At 42.1% G+C, this 15453-nt stretch overlaps 1 protein-coding gene across 1 annotated transcript in view; it reads left to right on the forward strand.

Moving 5' to 3' along the window:
• Positions 1 to 15453, forward strand: part of EML6 (EMAP like 6) — a 744128-nt gene that overhangs the window by 564519 nt on the left and 164156 nt on the right. The window contains 1 exon segment of the mRNA XM_030195849.1: positions 12756 to 12834. Within this exon segment, the coding sequence (XP_030051709.1) occupies positions 12756 to 12834 (79 nt within the window).

The following is a 15453-nucleotide window of genomic DNA, read 5'->3' on the forward strand; positions in this document are numbered from 1 at the left end:
GTCAGGGGATGATTGCTATGGTAATGGAGGAGAGTATTACGATCCGTAGGTTTAGTACACTTTGGTGGAAAATGATCGACTGTCTTGCATTACCAAAACATCAAGAAGAGAGACAGATATTGGAAATGGGTGATGGAAGAAAGAAAAAAAAGAAAGAATGGAGATGGTGGACATGAACAGAGGGTAGGAGAGGGGAAATGCACATAGATGGCAGGGAATGGAAGAGATGTCACCCATGGATGGAGGGAAAGGGAATTGCTGGAAACTGGATAGATTTGAGAAGGAGGCAGATATAATGTAAGAAAGTTAGAAGTGAAAGATGGCTATAGGGCAGAGAGTTGAAGAAGAAAGGAGAGAAAAATAGTGAATGGACAGGAGGTCCTGTAAACAGAGTTCAGAGCAGACAGACAGGGAACAAGATGATTAGAAAAAAATCACAACAAAGGTTAGAAAAATGATTTTATTAGAAATTGAAACATGTCAATTCTGAAATTTTACTTCTGTTGTCTATATTCTGCACTGAACAGGAGGAAATTTGAGGGGGGGGGGGACACTTAATATGATTAACCGTGCTTTTAAAATGTTTAATTGTGATTTAATTGTGCAGTTAAAACTTTTAATCAATGTGCAGCCCTAGTTTATTTCAGTATGATTTTTTGTGTTTGAATTTAAATCACTATTTAGCTGAATACAAATAATGTATTTGGGGCACTATTTGGGTCTGAATCAAATTGAATACATATGTTTGGTACATATGTAATATCTACCTCATTCAGTGGTATATACTCTAACTCTCCCATCTTATTTTTTTTAGGTATTTAGCATTAGTATATACACATTCCAAAGTATGATTTTTGTTTGCAACTTTTCTATTGGAATGCTGTAACATCACTATTTTGATTTTGTCCTCCAAAGATACCTCACTCCGAACCATGCATGCACTACTGAGTGACTCTTGGCTTTCATCTAGATTGTAGTTTAAAAGCTGTTCTTTCTTTTTTTTAAATGTTAGTGTCAGCAGCCTAGTTCCGTCCCATTTAAGGTGGAGCCCATCTTTTGAAGAGGCTTCCCCTTCCTCAGAATGTTGTTCATTTCCTTATAAATCTATATCCCTCCTCTCTGCACTATTGTCTCATTAATGCATTGAGACTCTGGAGCTCTGCATTCCTCTTGAGCCCAGTGTGTGGAACAGGGCGCATTTCAGAGAATGCTACTCTGGAGGTTCTTGAGAAAATTAAAGAGTCATTGGATAGGATGCAATGTTCTGCTGTGGATTAGGAATTGGTTATTGGACAGAAACAGAAGGAAGGGTTAAATGGTCATTTCTGTCAATGGAAGGAGGGTGAATAGTGTAGTGCCACAGGGATCAGTACTGTGACCGGTGCTATTTAACATATTTATAAATTATATGAAATCAGAACAAAGAGTGGGGAATAGTATGGGTGTCTAGGTGGTTAGTGCTTGTTAAAAATGGTAGCATGCCTAATAACGCAGATTAGTAAACAGGGCCTTAAGTTTTGGGAGTTAGTGGACCATAAGCATCACATCATATTATATATCGTCTGAATTATGAATGCAGGAGGCTGTTCAAGCTCTGTTGGTAACTGTATAGGCAGGGCTCTAGCCTTTACGTTCCCTTTTGGGCAGAAATCCAGTGTAAGAGGATATTTCATTCCCTAGAAGACAAGTCCTGGCTACAGGATTGCTTCCTAATACACCAAGTTGATGCTGTCTTTCCAGGTGATCTCTTTCCTCCATTACAGCACAGAGGCTGCCAGACTGGAGGTGGGCTTCTCTACCTCTGTAGGTCTCTTCTGAATACTTCTCTGTCCGCCTCATCTCCTCTGTCTGCTACTCTGACCTCCAGAGATCAGACTTGTTCTCTGAGAACCAGGCGCTCTTTGCAGCAAGTGCACACATATGACCGCCCACCAAATGGGGAATAATCATACATGTAGCAATCTGTGTAAAGCCTGGATAGCACCCATCAGTCTATATGTTAATATTGTGGTTTGTTTAGTTGTTTAAAGTTGCTATGTGAATAGGGATACCTAAACTATTACAAAGGTCCTTAAGATTATTTGGTGTAATTCGTTGCAATTTTATGTTTGCTTCTCAATGAACTTCAATTGTTTAGGGTTAGTCACACAGTGCTAAAAAATTATACTGTGGTGAGAAATTTCCCTCTGTCCTTTAAATTGAGATAACTTCCTATGAATTAAAGAATGTGCCATGGACGGGTGGGAAAGAAGACTAAAGCTAGGAATGAGGGCAGTCCTGTCAATTATTCAGTTAGCAATGATATTCAATCCACTAACTGGATAACTGTCTGGATAAAGTTAGGACAGCAAAGAAACTGTCCTAACTTTGTCCATTAGCTATCCAGATATCGGGCTGAATATCACCGATATCCATATACTGACAGAGATCAGCACTGAATCCGGATATTCAGAGCCAGTCACATAGGCGGTCGGTGGCCCAACTGTTTGGGGAGGCTAAAGGGGGCGGGGTTATGGGTGGTACCAGGGGGCGGGGCTTACATCCATAATTGTCCGACAACACACAGGAAAAATAAATAAAAGTAAAATAGTCACAATTAATACCTTTAACAATTCAACATCAGATCCTCCAAAATATTATAAAACTATGTCTGATGTTATGACAAACTAAAATGAATTTAAAGTGTTGATGTCACCTTAGTACGGCCAACACACAATCTTTCCACTGCAAAACACTATACACAAACTTGTGCAAAAACACACTCAGAAACTTACCAAATCATAACAGCACTAATTCCAAGGACAGGACGAGCTACAATCTTATGCGTGGAAAAGCAGCACTGTAATTACACCAGGCTCTAAAACACCAATACACTACCTAGTGAAAAAACCAAAACCAAAAGGGCTGCAAATAGTACACGCTAGCAGAATACTGCACCTTGATCACACATGAAAAACACATGACAACAGATATGACAAAAGGAACTAGAAATCAAAAGATATGAAGGCAAAATTATGAATTGGAAAATTACCTCAAGAAGTCAGACTTGGCATGCAGCAATACTAGAGAAATTGAAACTTACGTGCAAAATATCACAGATGCACATTTCCAAAAGCTGACATATTCCAATTAATACATTCTGAATAAAATACTTTTTTCTACCTTTGTTTTCTGAGCATTTAGTTTTTCTATTCACTTTGGTCCCAGTGTCGTCTGTTTTATGGTGTCTTTTTTCCATTTGATATTCTTTCACTCACCATGTCCACCATCCTCCTGTGTCCTTATGCGTTCTGTCTACCATCTGTGGCACCCTGTCCCTATCCTTCCTCCAGTTGCAGCATCTGCCCTCAAAGCGTTTCAATCCAGTCCTTAAATTCAGCAGTTTCCCCTCCATCCATATTCAGCATTTCTCCTCACTCCCCTCCCCTCCATTCATCCATCCATCCGTGTCCAGCAACTCTCCTCCCTCCCCTGTCCTCCATCCATATCTAGCAAATCTCCTTTCTCCCCGGTTCTTCCATCCATGCATCTAGCAAATCTCCTCTCTCCCCTGACCCCTCCATCCTTCCATATCTAGCAATTCTCCTCTCTCCCCTGCCCTCCCCTACATGTCCAGTCCAGTGATTTCTCTTCTCTCCCGTCCCGTCTACCCCCCCCCCTCCTCATCCTTCCATCCGTTTTCCCTCTTTATCTCCCCATCCTTCTGTCTTCCTCTTCCCTCTTTCTCTCCATGTCCTTCCATTCGTCTACCCCCTCTCCCGATCCTGCCATCCAACATCTACCCCCCTCTCTCCCAATCCTTCCATCCAGTGTCTCTCTCTCTCTCTATCCCCTTTTCCATCCAGTGTCTCTCTCTCTACCCTTTTCCATTCATCATGCCCCTCTCTCTCTCCCCATCCTTCAATGTTTCTCCTCCTGTTAGTTTCTCTCTCCCTTCCAGTGTCTTCCCTCTTTCACCCCCCCCCCTCCCATTTTCTCCTCATTTTAAGCAGCTTCTCCCTTTCTCCAGGACTCCAGCCCTTCTCCATGTCCCCTCCTTCTCTCCCCATCTTCCCACTCTCTCCATTATACCTGCCTAGTGCCTCTCGCTCCCCCTTCCACCCGGTATTAATTTGTTGGCCACTGCTGCTGCTTCTCCTCTTCAGCAGCAGCAGCGCCCCGAGTCCAGACAAAAAAAAAAAAAGGTAGCACGCGTTACACGCACCCAAAGTGCAGGAATCAGCTGGGAGGACCGACACCACACGCAGCTTCAACCGTTTTGGAGCCCCCAGGAGCAACAGTTGGCTGCTGGAACAAGCGCGGGGCTGTACCGTAGCAGCTTTCAGCATGGGCTATCGGCACTGCAGCCGCTCCTCTCTGTCCCCGGAGCAGAGCAGGAAGTCGATGTCAACTTCCTTCCTGCTCCTCCAGGGGCAGAGAGAGGAGCGGCTGCAGCACAGACAGCCCATGCTTGAAGGCTGCCACGGCCCCGCTCTTGCTTCTTTTTTTTGTTTTATCGCGCGACTCGCGCTGAAGAGGAGACTTTCCCACTTTGCCGGCCCAGACTCGTGAGTGCGGGAGACTCCGGACTTGGCAGGTCTGGATGAGCGGGCCTCGGGCCTGGAGGGAAAGTGGCTAAGTTTGGTGGGTGGTGGGGGGGGGCAATGCAGCATGGGCGGGAAAGGTCACGGCTGGGGAGGCTTAGCCTCCCCAAGCCTCTTATACGGGGCGCCTATGGCCAGTCACTATCTGAATACCTAGTGCTGAAAATCCACATTTAATTCAGCAAAGGTAGCATTTAAAAAAAAAAAAACCACAAACTTCCTGAGCTGAATATCAGCCTGATAATTCTAATTTGGCAGCAAAACGCATATCCTTCTATGACTTCTGTCAGGCTTGACCTTGGAAGGGTCATGCCACTCAAACAGTCTACCTCCAATGCTGAGATTTGCAAGACTATAACATAGAGTTCAGTCTAAGTATTCACATACCTTTGGTATTAAACTATCGTCTCCTGGTAGGATAGTAAATTTAGACTGTTTTTCATTCTCTTTGAGGGTTATAGGCAAACTCTATCACTTTAAGAGCCTATTTTACAATGTTAGATTGTCTTCTTTGTTTAAATATATAAAGTCAAAACATAAAGACAAAACAGAGACATGATTTTTTTTCAACACTATATTTCAGGGTCATTTGCACCACTTGTTGTTATCTCTTTTTTTTTTTTTACTGGCAACTCTTAACTAGGAAGCCTCACGTATGTGACTCACTGAACCTATTCCAGATAAAGTGAAATTTACTCCTGGGGGAATTCCGCGCAAAATCTTTGAAATTCTGCACACAATATTTAATAATTCTGTAAAATTCTGCATTGCTTATTTTTAGTGTTTTTGTACAATTTCCCTGTCATAAGGCCTGAAATTCCCTCCTGCTTTTTCCCTCTCTCATTCCAACTGCAGTTCTCTTTCCCTCTAACTCCTAGCTAGACCCCTAATGCTGCCTCAAGTCTTCTCTCGCATGTGATACCCCCACCTCTCATTCTCCCTCCCCCCAGGCATACACCCTCACCTCTCATTCATTCTCCTCTTTTTCCCAACTATCTTTGTCTTTCTTACCCTTTTCATGGCACACCCTCAAGCTTGATTTCCCCCATCCTCATTGCAAACTCTCAGCTTTCTCTGCCACCCCACCCCAATTCCCATAGCATACTTACCTTGCTTTGTCCCCCTGTCCACCCTCCCTATAGCACAGTCATGTTTCTCTGGCCCCTCACCCTTCCCACAGTACAGTCATCTTGCACTGCCCCCACCCCCTCCCCTTGGAACAGAAATCTTGCTCTGCTGCCCACCCTTCCCACAGCCCACTCACTTGCTCTGCCCCCTCCTCCCACAAGGCACACTGGGCTTGCTCTGCCCCCCTCCCCACAAGGCACACTTAGCTATTCCCCCCTTCAAGGCAATCTCAACCTGTTCTCTCTCCATGGCACTCACCTTGCTCTGCCCCTCCTGCCCTTCCTCAAGCTATACTCAGCTTGCTTTGCCTGCCCTCCCCATGGTACACTCAACTTGCTTTGCCTGTCTCGTGGCACTTTCTCCACCTCTCCTGCAGAGATTGCACAGCAGGGGAAGGAGGAAGTGAACTGCTGCACATCGGATCACTTCTTCCTCCTCTGCCTGCTTAGACCTGACTATGTGTGTGAACTCCCCCTCCCCCATTAACTCCTAAATTTAAGCATCTATATTTGCAAGGTGTCAAAAAAAAGTACATAAGTAGTGCCATACTGGGAAAGACCAAAGGTCCATCTAGCCCAGCATCCTGTCACCGACAGTGGCCAATCCAGGTCAAGGGCACCTGGCACGCTCCCCAAACGTAAAAACATTCCAGACAAGTTATACCTAAAAATGCGGAATTTTTCCAAGTCCATTTAATAGCGGTCTATGGACTTGTCCTTTAGGAATCTATCTAACCCCTTTTTAAACTCCGTCAAGCTAACCGCCCGTACCACGTTCTCCGGCAATGAATTCCAGAGTCTAATTACACGTTGGGTGAAGAAAAATTTTCTCCGATTCGTTTTAAATTTACCACACTGTAGCTTCAACTCATGCCCTCTAGTCCTAGTATTTTTGGATAGCGTGAACAGTCGCTTCACATCCACCCGATCCATTCCACTCATTATTTTATACACTTCTATCATATCTCCCCTCAGCCGTCTCTTCTCCAAGCTGAAAAGCCCTAGCCTTCTCAGCCTCTCTTCATAGGAAAGTCGTCCCATCCCCACTATCATTTTCGTCGCCCTTCGCTGTACCTTTTCCAATTCTACTATATCTTTTTTGAGATACGGAGACCAGTACTGAACACAATACTCCAGGTGCGGTCGCACCATGGAGCGATACAACGGCATTATAACATCCGCACACCTGGACTCCATACCCTTCCTAATAACACCCAACATTCTATTCGCTTTCCTAGCAGCAGCAGCACACTGAGCAGAAGGTTTCAGCGTACCATCGACGACGACACCCAGATCCCTTTCTTGATCCGTAACTCCTAACGTGGAACCTTGCAAGACGTAGCTATAATTCGGGTTCCTCTTACCCACATGCATCACTTTGCACTTGTCAACATTGAACTTCATCTGCCACTTGCACGCCCATTCTCCCAGTCTCGCAAGGTCCTCCTGTAATCGTTCACATTCCTCCTGCGACTTGACGACCCTGAATAATTTTGTGTCATCGGCGAATTTAATTACCTCACTAGTTATTCCCATCTCTAGGTCATTTATAAATACATTAAAAAGCAACGGACCCAGCACAGACCCCTGCGGGACCCCACTAACTACCCTCCTCCACTGAGAATACTGGCCACGCAATCCTACTCTCTGCTTCCTATCTTTCAACCAGTTCTTAATCCATAATAATACCCTACCTCCGATTCCATGACTCTGCAATTTCTTCAGGAGTCTTTCGTGCGGCACTTTGTCAAACGCCTTCTGAAAATCCAGATATACAATATCAACCGGCTCCCCATTGTCCACATGTTTGCTTACCCCCTCAAAAAAATGCATTAGATTGGTGAGGCAAGACTTCCCTTCACTAAATCCGTGCTGACTTTGTCTCATCAGTCCATGTTTTTGTATATGCTCTGCAATTTTATTCTTAATAATAGCCTCCACCATCTTGCCCGGCACCGACGTCAGACTCACCGGTCTATAATTTCCCGGATCTCCTCTGGAACCCTTCTTAAAAATCGGAGTAACATTGGCTACCCTCCAGTCTTCCGGTATTACACTCGATTTTAGGGACAGATTGCATATTTCTAACAGTAGCTCCGCAAGTTCATTTTTAGTTCTATTAATACTCTGGGATGAATACCATCAGGTCCCGGTGATTTACTACTCTTCAGCTTGCTGAACTGACCCATTACATCCTCCAAGGTTACAGAGAATTTGTTTAGTTTCTCCGACTCCCCCGCTTCAAATATTCTTTCCGGCACCGGTGTCCCCCCCAAATCCTCCTCGGTGAAGACCGAAGCAAAGAATTCATTTAATTTCTCCGCTACGGCTTTGTCCTCCTTGATCGCCCCTTTAACACCATTTTCGTCCAGCGGCCCAACCGACTCTTTGGCCGGTTTCCTGCTTTTAATGTATCTAAAAAAATTTTTACTATGTATTTTTGCTTCCAACGCTAATTTCTTCTCAAAGTCCTTTTTTGCCCTCCTTATCTCCGCTTTGCATTTGGCTTGGCATTCCTTATGATCTATCCTGTTACTTTCAGTTGGTTCTCTTCTCCACTTTCTGAAGGATTGTTTTTTGGCTCTAATGATTTCCTTTATCTTACTGTTTAGCCATGCCGGCTGCCGTTTAGTCTTTTTTCCCTTTTTTCTAATACGTGGAATATATTTGTCCTGAACCTCCAGGATGGTGTTTTTAAACAGCATCCACGCCTGATGCAAGTTTTTTACTCTGCGAGCTGCTCCTTTCAGTCTTTTTTTCACCATTTTTCTCATTTTGTCGTAATCACCTTTTCTATAGTTAAACGCTAGCGTACTTGATTTCCTAGTTTCACTTCCTTCAATGCCAATATCAAAACCGATCATATTATGATCACTGTTATCAAGCGGCCCTCGTATCGTTACCCCCTGCACTAGATCATGAGCACCACTAAGGACTAAGTCTAGTATTTTTCCTTCTCTTGTCGGCTCCTGAACTAGCTGTTCCATGAAGCTGTCCTTGATTTCATCAAGAAATCTTATGTCCCTTGCGTGTACAGATGTTACATTAACCCAGTCTATATGCGGGTAATTGAAATCCCCCATTATTATTGTGTTGCCCAGTTTGTTTGCGTCCCTGATTTCCTTTAACATTTCCGCATCCGTCTGTTCGTCCTGGCCAGGCGGACGGTAGTACACTCCTATCACTATCCTTTTCCCCTTTGCACATGAAAAGTAGGTGCACAGGTGGGTGGAGTAAGGTCAGCCTAGAAAATTTCAGAACATAATACTGATTTTCAGTGCTAAGCACCCAATTTACAAGTCTAAAACTAGATGCAGAGATAAATGTCCTAAATACTAAGGCGCCGATTCACTAAACTTACCGGACTAGCACCGTTCTGCAGGCTCTTTTCCGACCCCAGTTTCAGCCAACAGGAATCGCATGCAGATGGATGCAAACAAGTTGATCAGTATTTTAATGTGTATTCCGAAGGATGCACAGCCATTTACAAGCGATGCACAGAAAAGCCGGCCTACCTTCAGTGGAGAAAATTTTTACGAGAGGTCTGGTGCATCTGGTAGTTCCTTATGGAGTTTCAAGCTTCCCCCACATGCACGCTGTCCTACATAGAAAAAGGATCAGATCCCAGGGAAAGGCTGCAGCTGAAGTTGGGATAGTGCGGGAAGGGACTACGCTGCCACCGCTTTTTTAGTCAGCACCCGAAGAAGGAAAGATTTGTCACCCAAGAGGGAGGGTGAGTTAGATTTTGGGCTGCAGATGAGAAGAAACTGCCAGAGCTGCTGGTTTAAGGAGCCTGCAGTGCCAATGAACCTCCTGCTGATGAGATACATAATGCTCGGACTCCATCAGTTCTGGCGGTTGGCAGGGGGGAGGAAGCCAGCTTCTTCCTGCTACCGCTTCTTTGACTGTGGTGCCTCTCACCCCACCTCCTCCTCCTCGCATTCCTTCTACACCTAGCACTAGTTGGAGAAACACTGTTCTGGGCATGCGCATAGCAGCCATGCTTAGCGATTGGTTACTCTGCACATGCCCTGGCCTGAGCTGCATGGTACAAATCAATGCAGCTCATTTGCATGTGATTTTTGTTTTGTGCATCAGACTCCATTTCCACCTTAGTAATTTTTACTGAAGTGGAAATAGCGAGCAGTGCTTTGTGGGGACCTTTGTGCATCCCACCCTAGGTGACCAATCTACTAGATATGAATTGGAGTATCCCATCTGCAAAATATAGAAAAAAGTTGAAAGATTGTAGATACCTTACAAGGGGCATCGCTTAGACAAATGGTGAGGAAACCCACCAGGGAAGGGTTGATACTCAATTTAGTACAAAGAAATGGAGAAAGTGTGTCTAGTGTCCGGGTGGACATCCACCTGGGGGGGCAACAATCATTGCATGGTGTGGTTTGATATAAAAGCTCACCCCAAACTTAAGCTGTTGATTTCAAACACACTGACCAGGAAAATGGAGAAGTACCTGGAGGAGTAGCTGGCAGGGTGGAAGAAAATAAGAGAAGTGGAGAGCTTGTGTTTGGGGGGAGAGGAAGGGAGGAGGGCTTCTTCTGTTTAGGGAGAAAGAAGGGAGTGGGGGCTGTTCTCATTTGGCAACCAGACTGGGCCTTGGATTTTTACCATGCTGGTTTGTTTTAGTGTGTGGTAGCCATTAATGCAGATCTGCACTAATGAATACTTTGCATGAAAACCCACACTAGCAGCTTAATGCAGCTTCATAAACATCTTCCAAAATGTTCTTTGTTCTTCCTGCTCCCAAAAATTTAAATTAATGTGCATTGCTAGTAAATACTAGCATTATCATAAATAGACCCCTGAATTTGGAACTCCTTCATGTCCTATATCTTCTTTTCCTGATTACCTACCGCCATTTGCTCCAGTTTTTATGTGTTTATTTTTTAACATGTTTCAGTAATATTTTCAGAAAACGCAGATGGGTTGTTTCTCTGAAAGGAAAATTGGCCTAGTAGGAATCTGGGCCTACAAAGTTTAAACAGGAATTACTAGGCATGGAGATTAATTTAAGAAAGGCTTCTATATATAAAACATTGTGGTGGATTAGAGTATTAATACCATACACAGATATATGAAAAAAGAGTAGACATTCTTAATTTAGATTATGTACTGGAAGCATTGACATTGCTTCCTTTTTTTCTCCCCATCCTGTAGGAGCTTTAGTATAAAATTTGCCAGGTGATACCAGGGTATGAGCTTTCTGAATTTGTAGACTGGTGCACTCTTTAATTTCTGTTTCATTTATTGCTGGCATGCTTGAAAAGCATGATTTGTGCAACACAGGAATGACTAATCAATTCTGAAAGTGCTTGTGCATGAATGCAATGGTCAGAAATGCTCAGCAAACTATACTAAATGTCTTACTTGGCTTTATTTGCTGCTTGCAAGGGGATCAAGGTAACTTTAGAAGTCATTCAGTGCCATAAGACTATTTGTTTCTTTGTACATTCATATGCAGCATCTCTGCTCATCCAGTCTTTTCATATTCCATTTCCATTTCTCTTTAGAAGTCATACTTCATTTCAGCAATAAATAAATAAATCTAATAATAATCCAGGTAGTTGAAATAACAATTGTTAGCAATTATAAAAATCTCCTACACTTGTCATAATATAGATTTTGTACCAGCCTCAATGCAAATTTATATGTTTAGTAAAATCTGGAATAATTGTTCAAAAATTAAGCTATTTTTTGTATGTATTATTTTAAACATATGTTTAATTTCTTTATTGAATTTGCCAATAGGATTTCCTAAAAGAATATGACCTTCCAACAGTTGACCACTGATATGATAACTCGTTGCTTCTAGCACATCATTTGTTATAGCTAAAAATATAAAAATGCAAAAGCATGAAACTGGATTGTGCAGTAACCAGCAATGTCTTCTTTGCTTCTGAATACGTTACATTTTTTTGACTACACTAATTGTACCATACACATAGTTGCTACTTCCAAATCCACCCATACTGTACTCTAGTAATGCTCAAGCATTTACATCCAGTGTAATGTCATTGAAACCTTAGTGATGCAAAAGACTGTTTGTAAATATCTTAGGGTGAAAACCATATTCCTTTTCACAAACATTTATCATTTGTCTTTTATGTTATTGTGATTTGTGCTTATACTCTGAATATTCTTACACTACTGTATTCTGTGAACTGTTAACATCATTATATTATAAGAGAATTGTTTTGAATCAAGTTCAGTCTGAAATTCATTTTGGTAGAAAAACTAGTACATTGAAATATATAAAATTTGTACTGATTCATCTTGAAGTAATATTGTTATGTGATCAAAACTGGAATTTCTTACTTGAAAGCTTTATTAATCAGTTATAATCAGAATTTTTCTGTTCAGATTTACATGTAATTACTACCCAGTAGGCAATATTATTTAGAAACTTTTTTTTAATTAAGGCTTGACAGTTCACTATATTGACAATATTGAGGATGATGATATCGACTTTTCTATGATATCCTGGAGGCTTCACAGCCTGCTCTTGTATATTATTTATTACTCTTGTATTTAATTTTATGTTATCGTATGTTACTTAAAATAGTTTTTATGATGTGAGAAGAAAGTTTTATAGCAAATTTCACAAATACATTTTGCACTTTGAATGAGTTTCATCAGCATTGCTGCATAGGAATCGCTAGCGCGGTTTGGTAAAAGAGGCCCTACTTTGTAGAGAAAAAAGAAGTGGAATTATGTAGCTGGGGAAAAGGATGGGCGAGCCAGTTGCAGAAGGAAGGGCTGAATAAGGTTGGAGAATGTCTGATCTCTGCTCTGTTCTAGGCTCACCCCCTCCCCTCCTCTTTTCTGCAGGCTTCCTGGAAAGAAGGGGGAGGTGCTAGAGTACGCCTGCTGCTCTGGAGTCAGAAATTAGTGGAACAGTGTTCCAGTTCATTCCCCAGGAAATTGAGCCTTGCTTTGAACTGTATGCGGAAAATATGTATGTTACATCAAAAATAATGCTAGTCTTCAAAGTTGTCTTCTTATCATACTTTTCTCCTTCTTTTAGACCACTGGTTAGCAGAGCTGCTCCTCAACCTGAAAAACTACAAAAGAATAACATCACCAAAAAAAAGAAACTGGTTGAGGTCAGATGCTATGCATTTGCTTTATTTTAACTTATCAGCTGTGATTGAAAACAAAGTAATTTTGAGATAAACGAATCACTTTCCTGACCAGAGTAAAAATTAGTAAACTAAAGGAAAAATGCTTGCTTTCTGTTTTGAGAACCAACTTTTCATCTTTGATGGGTGCAAGATCTGATTTTCACAATAACCAAAATATACATAGTAAAATGAAAGCAGGGGTTCTTAATACTGAACAAAGCGATTATCAGAATTATCAGGTTCTAACACTATAAACAAACATGACTGATGAATACTTATACACAACCAATAATGCCCAGCTGGAAGTAATCCTGTAGCCAGGACCAGTCCACCAGGGGCTGCAGTATCTTCTCGTACCGAGGATGTGTCTCCAGGAGCTTTTGGCCAGGAGGAGAAGGGTTAGGATGGCTCTTGTAGTTGGTGATTTGATTATTAGGCGTGTAGATAGCTGAGTGACCGGTGGTCATGAGGATCGCCTGGTCAATTGCCTGCCTGTTGCAAAGGTGGCGGACCTCACATGTCACCTAGATAGGATTTTAGATAGTACTGGGGAGGAGCCGGCTGTCTTGGTACATGTGTGTACCAATGATATAGGAAAGTATGGGCGGGAGGTTCTGGAAGCCAAATTTAGGCTCTTAGGTAGAAAGCTCAAATCTAGAACCTCTAGGGTAGTATTTTCAGAAGTGTTCCCCATTCCATGAACAGGTCCCAGAAGACAGGCAGAGCTCCAGAGTCTCAATGTGTGGTTAAGGCGATGGTGCAGGGAGGATTGTAAGCTCTTTGAGCAGGGACTGTCTTTCTTCTGTGTTTGTGCAGCGCTGCGTATGCTTTGTAGCGCTATAGAAATGCTAAATAGTAGTAGTAGTAGTAGTAGGAGGGTTTTAGATTTGTAAGGAACTGGGCAACATTCTGGGAAAGGGGGAGCCTATTCTGGAATGATGGGCTCCACCTTAACAATGGTGGGACTAGGCTGCTGGTATCAGCATTTAAAAAGGAGATAAAGCAGTGTTTAAACTAGAAACTGAGAGAAGGCCAACAGTCATTCAAAATCGCATGGTTCGGATCAGGATATCTTTCAAAGATATCACCAAAACAGGGAAGATAGGTAACAAAATTATAAGTTTTATTTTAAACTGTACCTACTGTACCCCGCCTTGGGTGAATCTCTTCATAAGGGCAGTTAATAAATCCCAATTAATAAATAAACAAATCCTAATAGCGAGGTAGCAATACAGACCATAGTAGACCAGGTGTCTTTAAATAAAAAGCAGACAGACCTTCAAGATTGCAAATTATCACTCAGCTGCTGAACAAGATGTAAATAGGAACAACAAACATAGTTTGAAATGCCTATATACAAATACCAGAAGCCTAAAAAATAAGATGGGAGAGTTAGAATATATTGTACTAAATGAAAAATTAGATATAATAGGCATCTCTGAGATGCCATACTAGGGTACAAATTATATTGTAGTAATAGGGTGAGTCGAATTGGTGGAGGGGTAGCATTGTATATTAAGGAGGGAAATAGACAAGAAATTCTGCAGGACACAAAACACATATTGGAATCCCTATGGATTGAAGTTCTATGTGTAAAGGGGAAAAGGATAGCGATAGGAATGTACTACTATCCGCCTGGCTGGGATGAACAGACATATGTAGAAATGTTATATGAAATTAGGGAGGCTAACAAACTGGGGAACACAATAATACCGGGTGATCTCAATTACCCCAATATTGACTGGGTAAATATAACATCAGGGCATGCTAGGGAGGTAAAATTCCTTGACAAAAGCAAGGACTGCTTTGTGGAGTCCTTAATGGACTGGTACAGGAGATAACAAGAGGAGGAAAAATTTTAGACCTTGTCCTTAGTGGCGCACATGATCTGGTGCAGGAGGTAATGGTGCTGGGGCGGTTCTGAGGCCGCTTCATAACAGTGATCATAATATGATCAGATTTGATATCAGCTGTGAAGTAAGTACACACAGGAAGTCCAATATGTTAGCATTTAACTTTCAAAAAGGAGACACTGATAAATTGAGAAGAACTGTTAAAAAATAAAACTTAGAGGAGCAGCTTCAGAGGTCAAAAGTTTACATCAGACGTGGATGCTGTTCAAAAATACCATCCTGGAAGCCCAGACCAGTTATATTCAATGTTTTAAAAAAGGAGGAAGGAAGACCAAACGACAGCTGGCATGGTTAAAAAGTGAAGTGGAGGAAGCTATTAGAGCAAAATCTTTCAGAAAATGGAAGAAGGATCCGACCAAAAATAATAAGAAACAGTTTAAGGAATGGCAAGTCAAATGCAAAGCGCTGATAAGGAAGGCAAAGAGAGACTTGAAAATAGATTGCGTTGGAGGCAAAAATACATAGTAAAAACATTTTTAGATATATTAGAAGCAAGAAGCCGGCAAAAAAATCAGTTGGAATGCTAGATGACCAAGGGGTAGAAGGGGCACTCAAGAAAGACAAAGCCATAGCAAAGAGATTAAATGAATTCTTTGCTTTGGTCTTCACCGAGGAAACTTTGGGAAAGATACCGGTGCCAGAAATGTATTCAAAGCTGACGAGTCAGAGAAACTGAATGAGATCTCTA

Source organism: Microcaecilia unicolor, chromosome 3, assembly GCF_901765095.1.
Source record: "Microcaecilia unicolor chromosome 3, aMicUni1.1, whole genome shotgun sequence".
Lineage (NCBI taxonomy): Eukaryota > Metazoa > Chordata > Amphibia > Gymnophiona > Siphonopidae > Microcaecilia > Microcaecilia unicolor.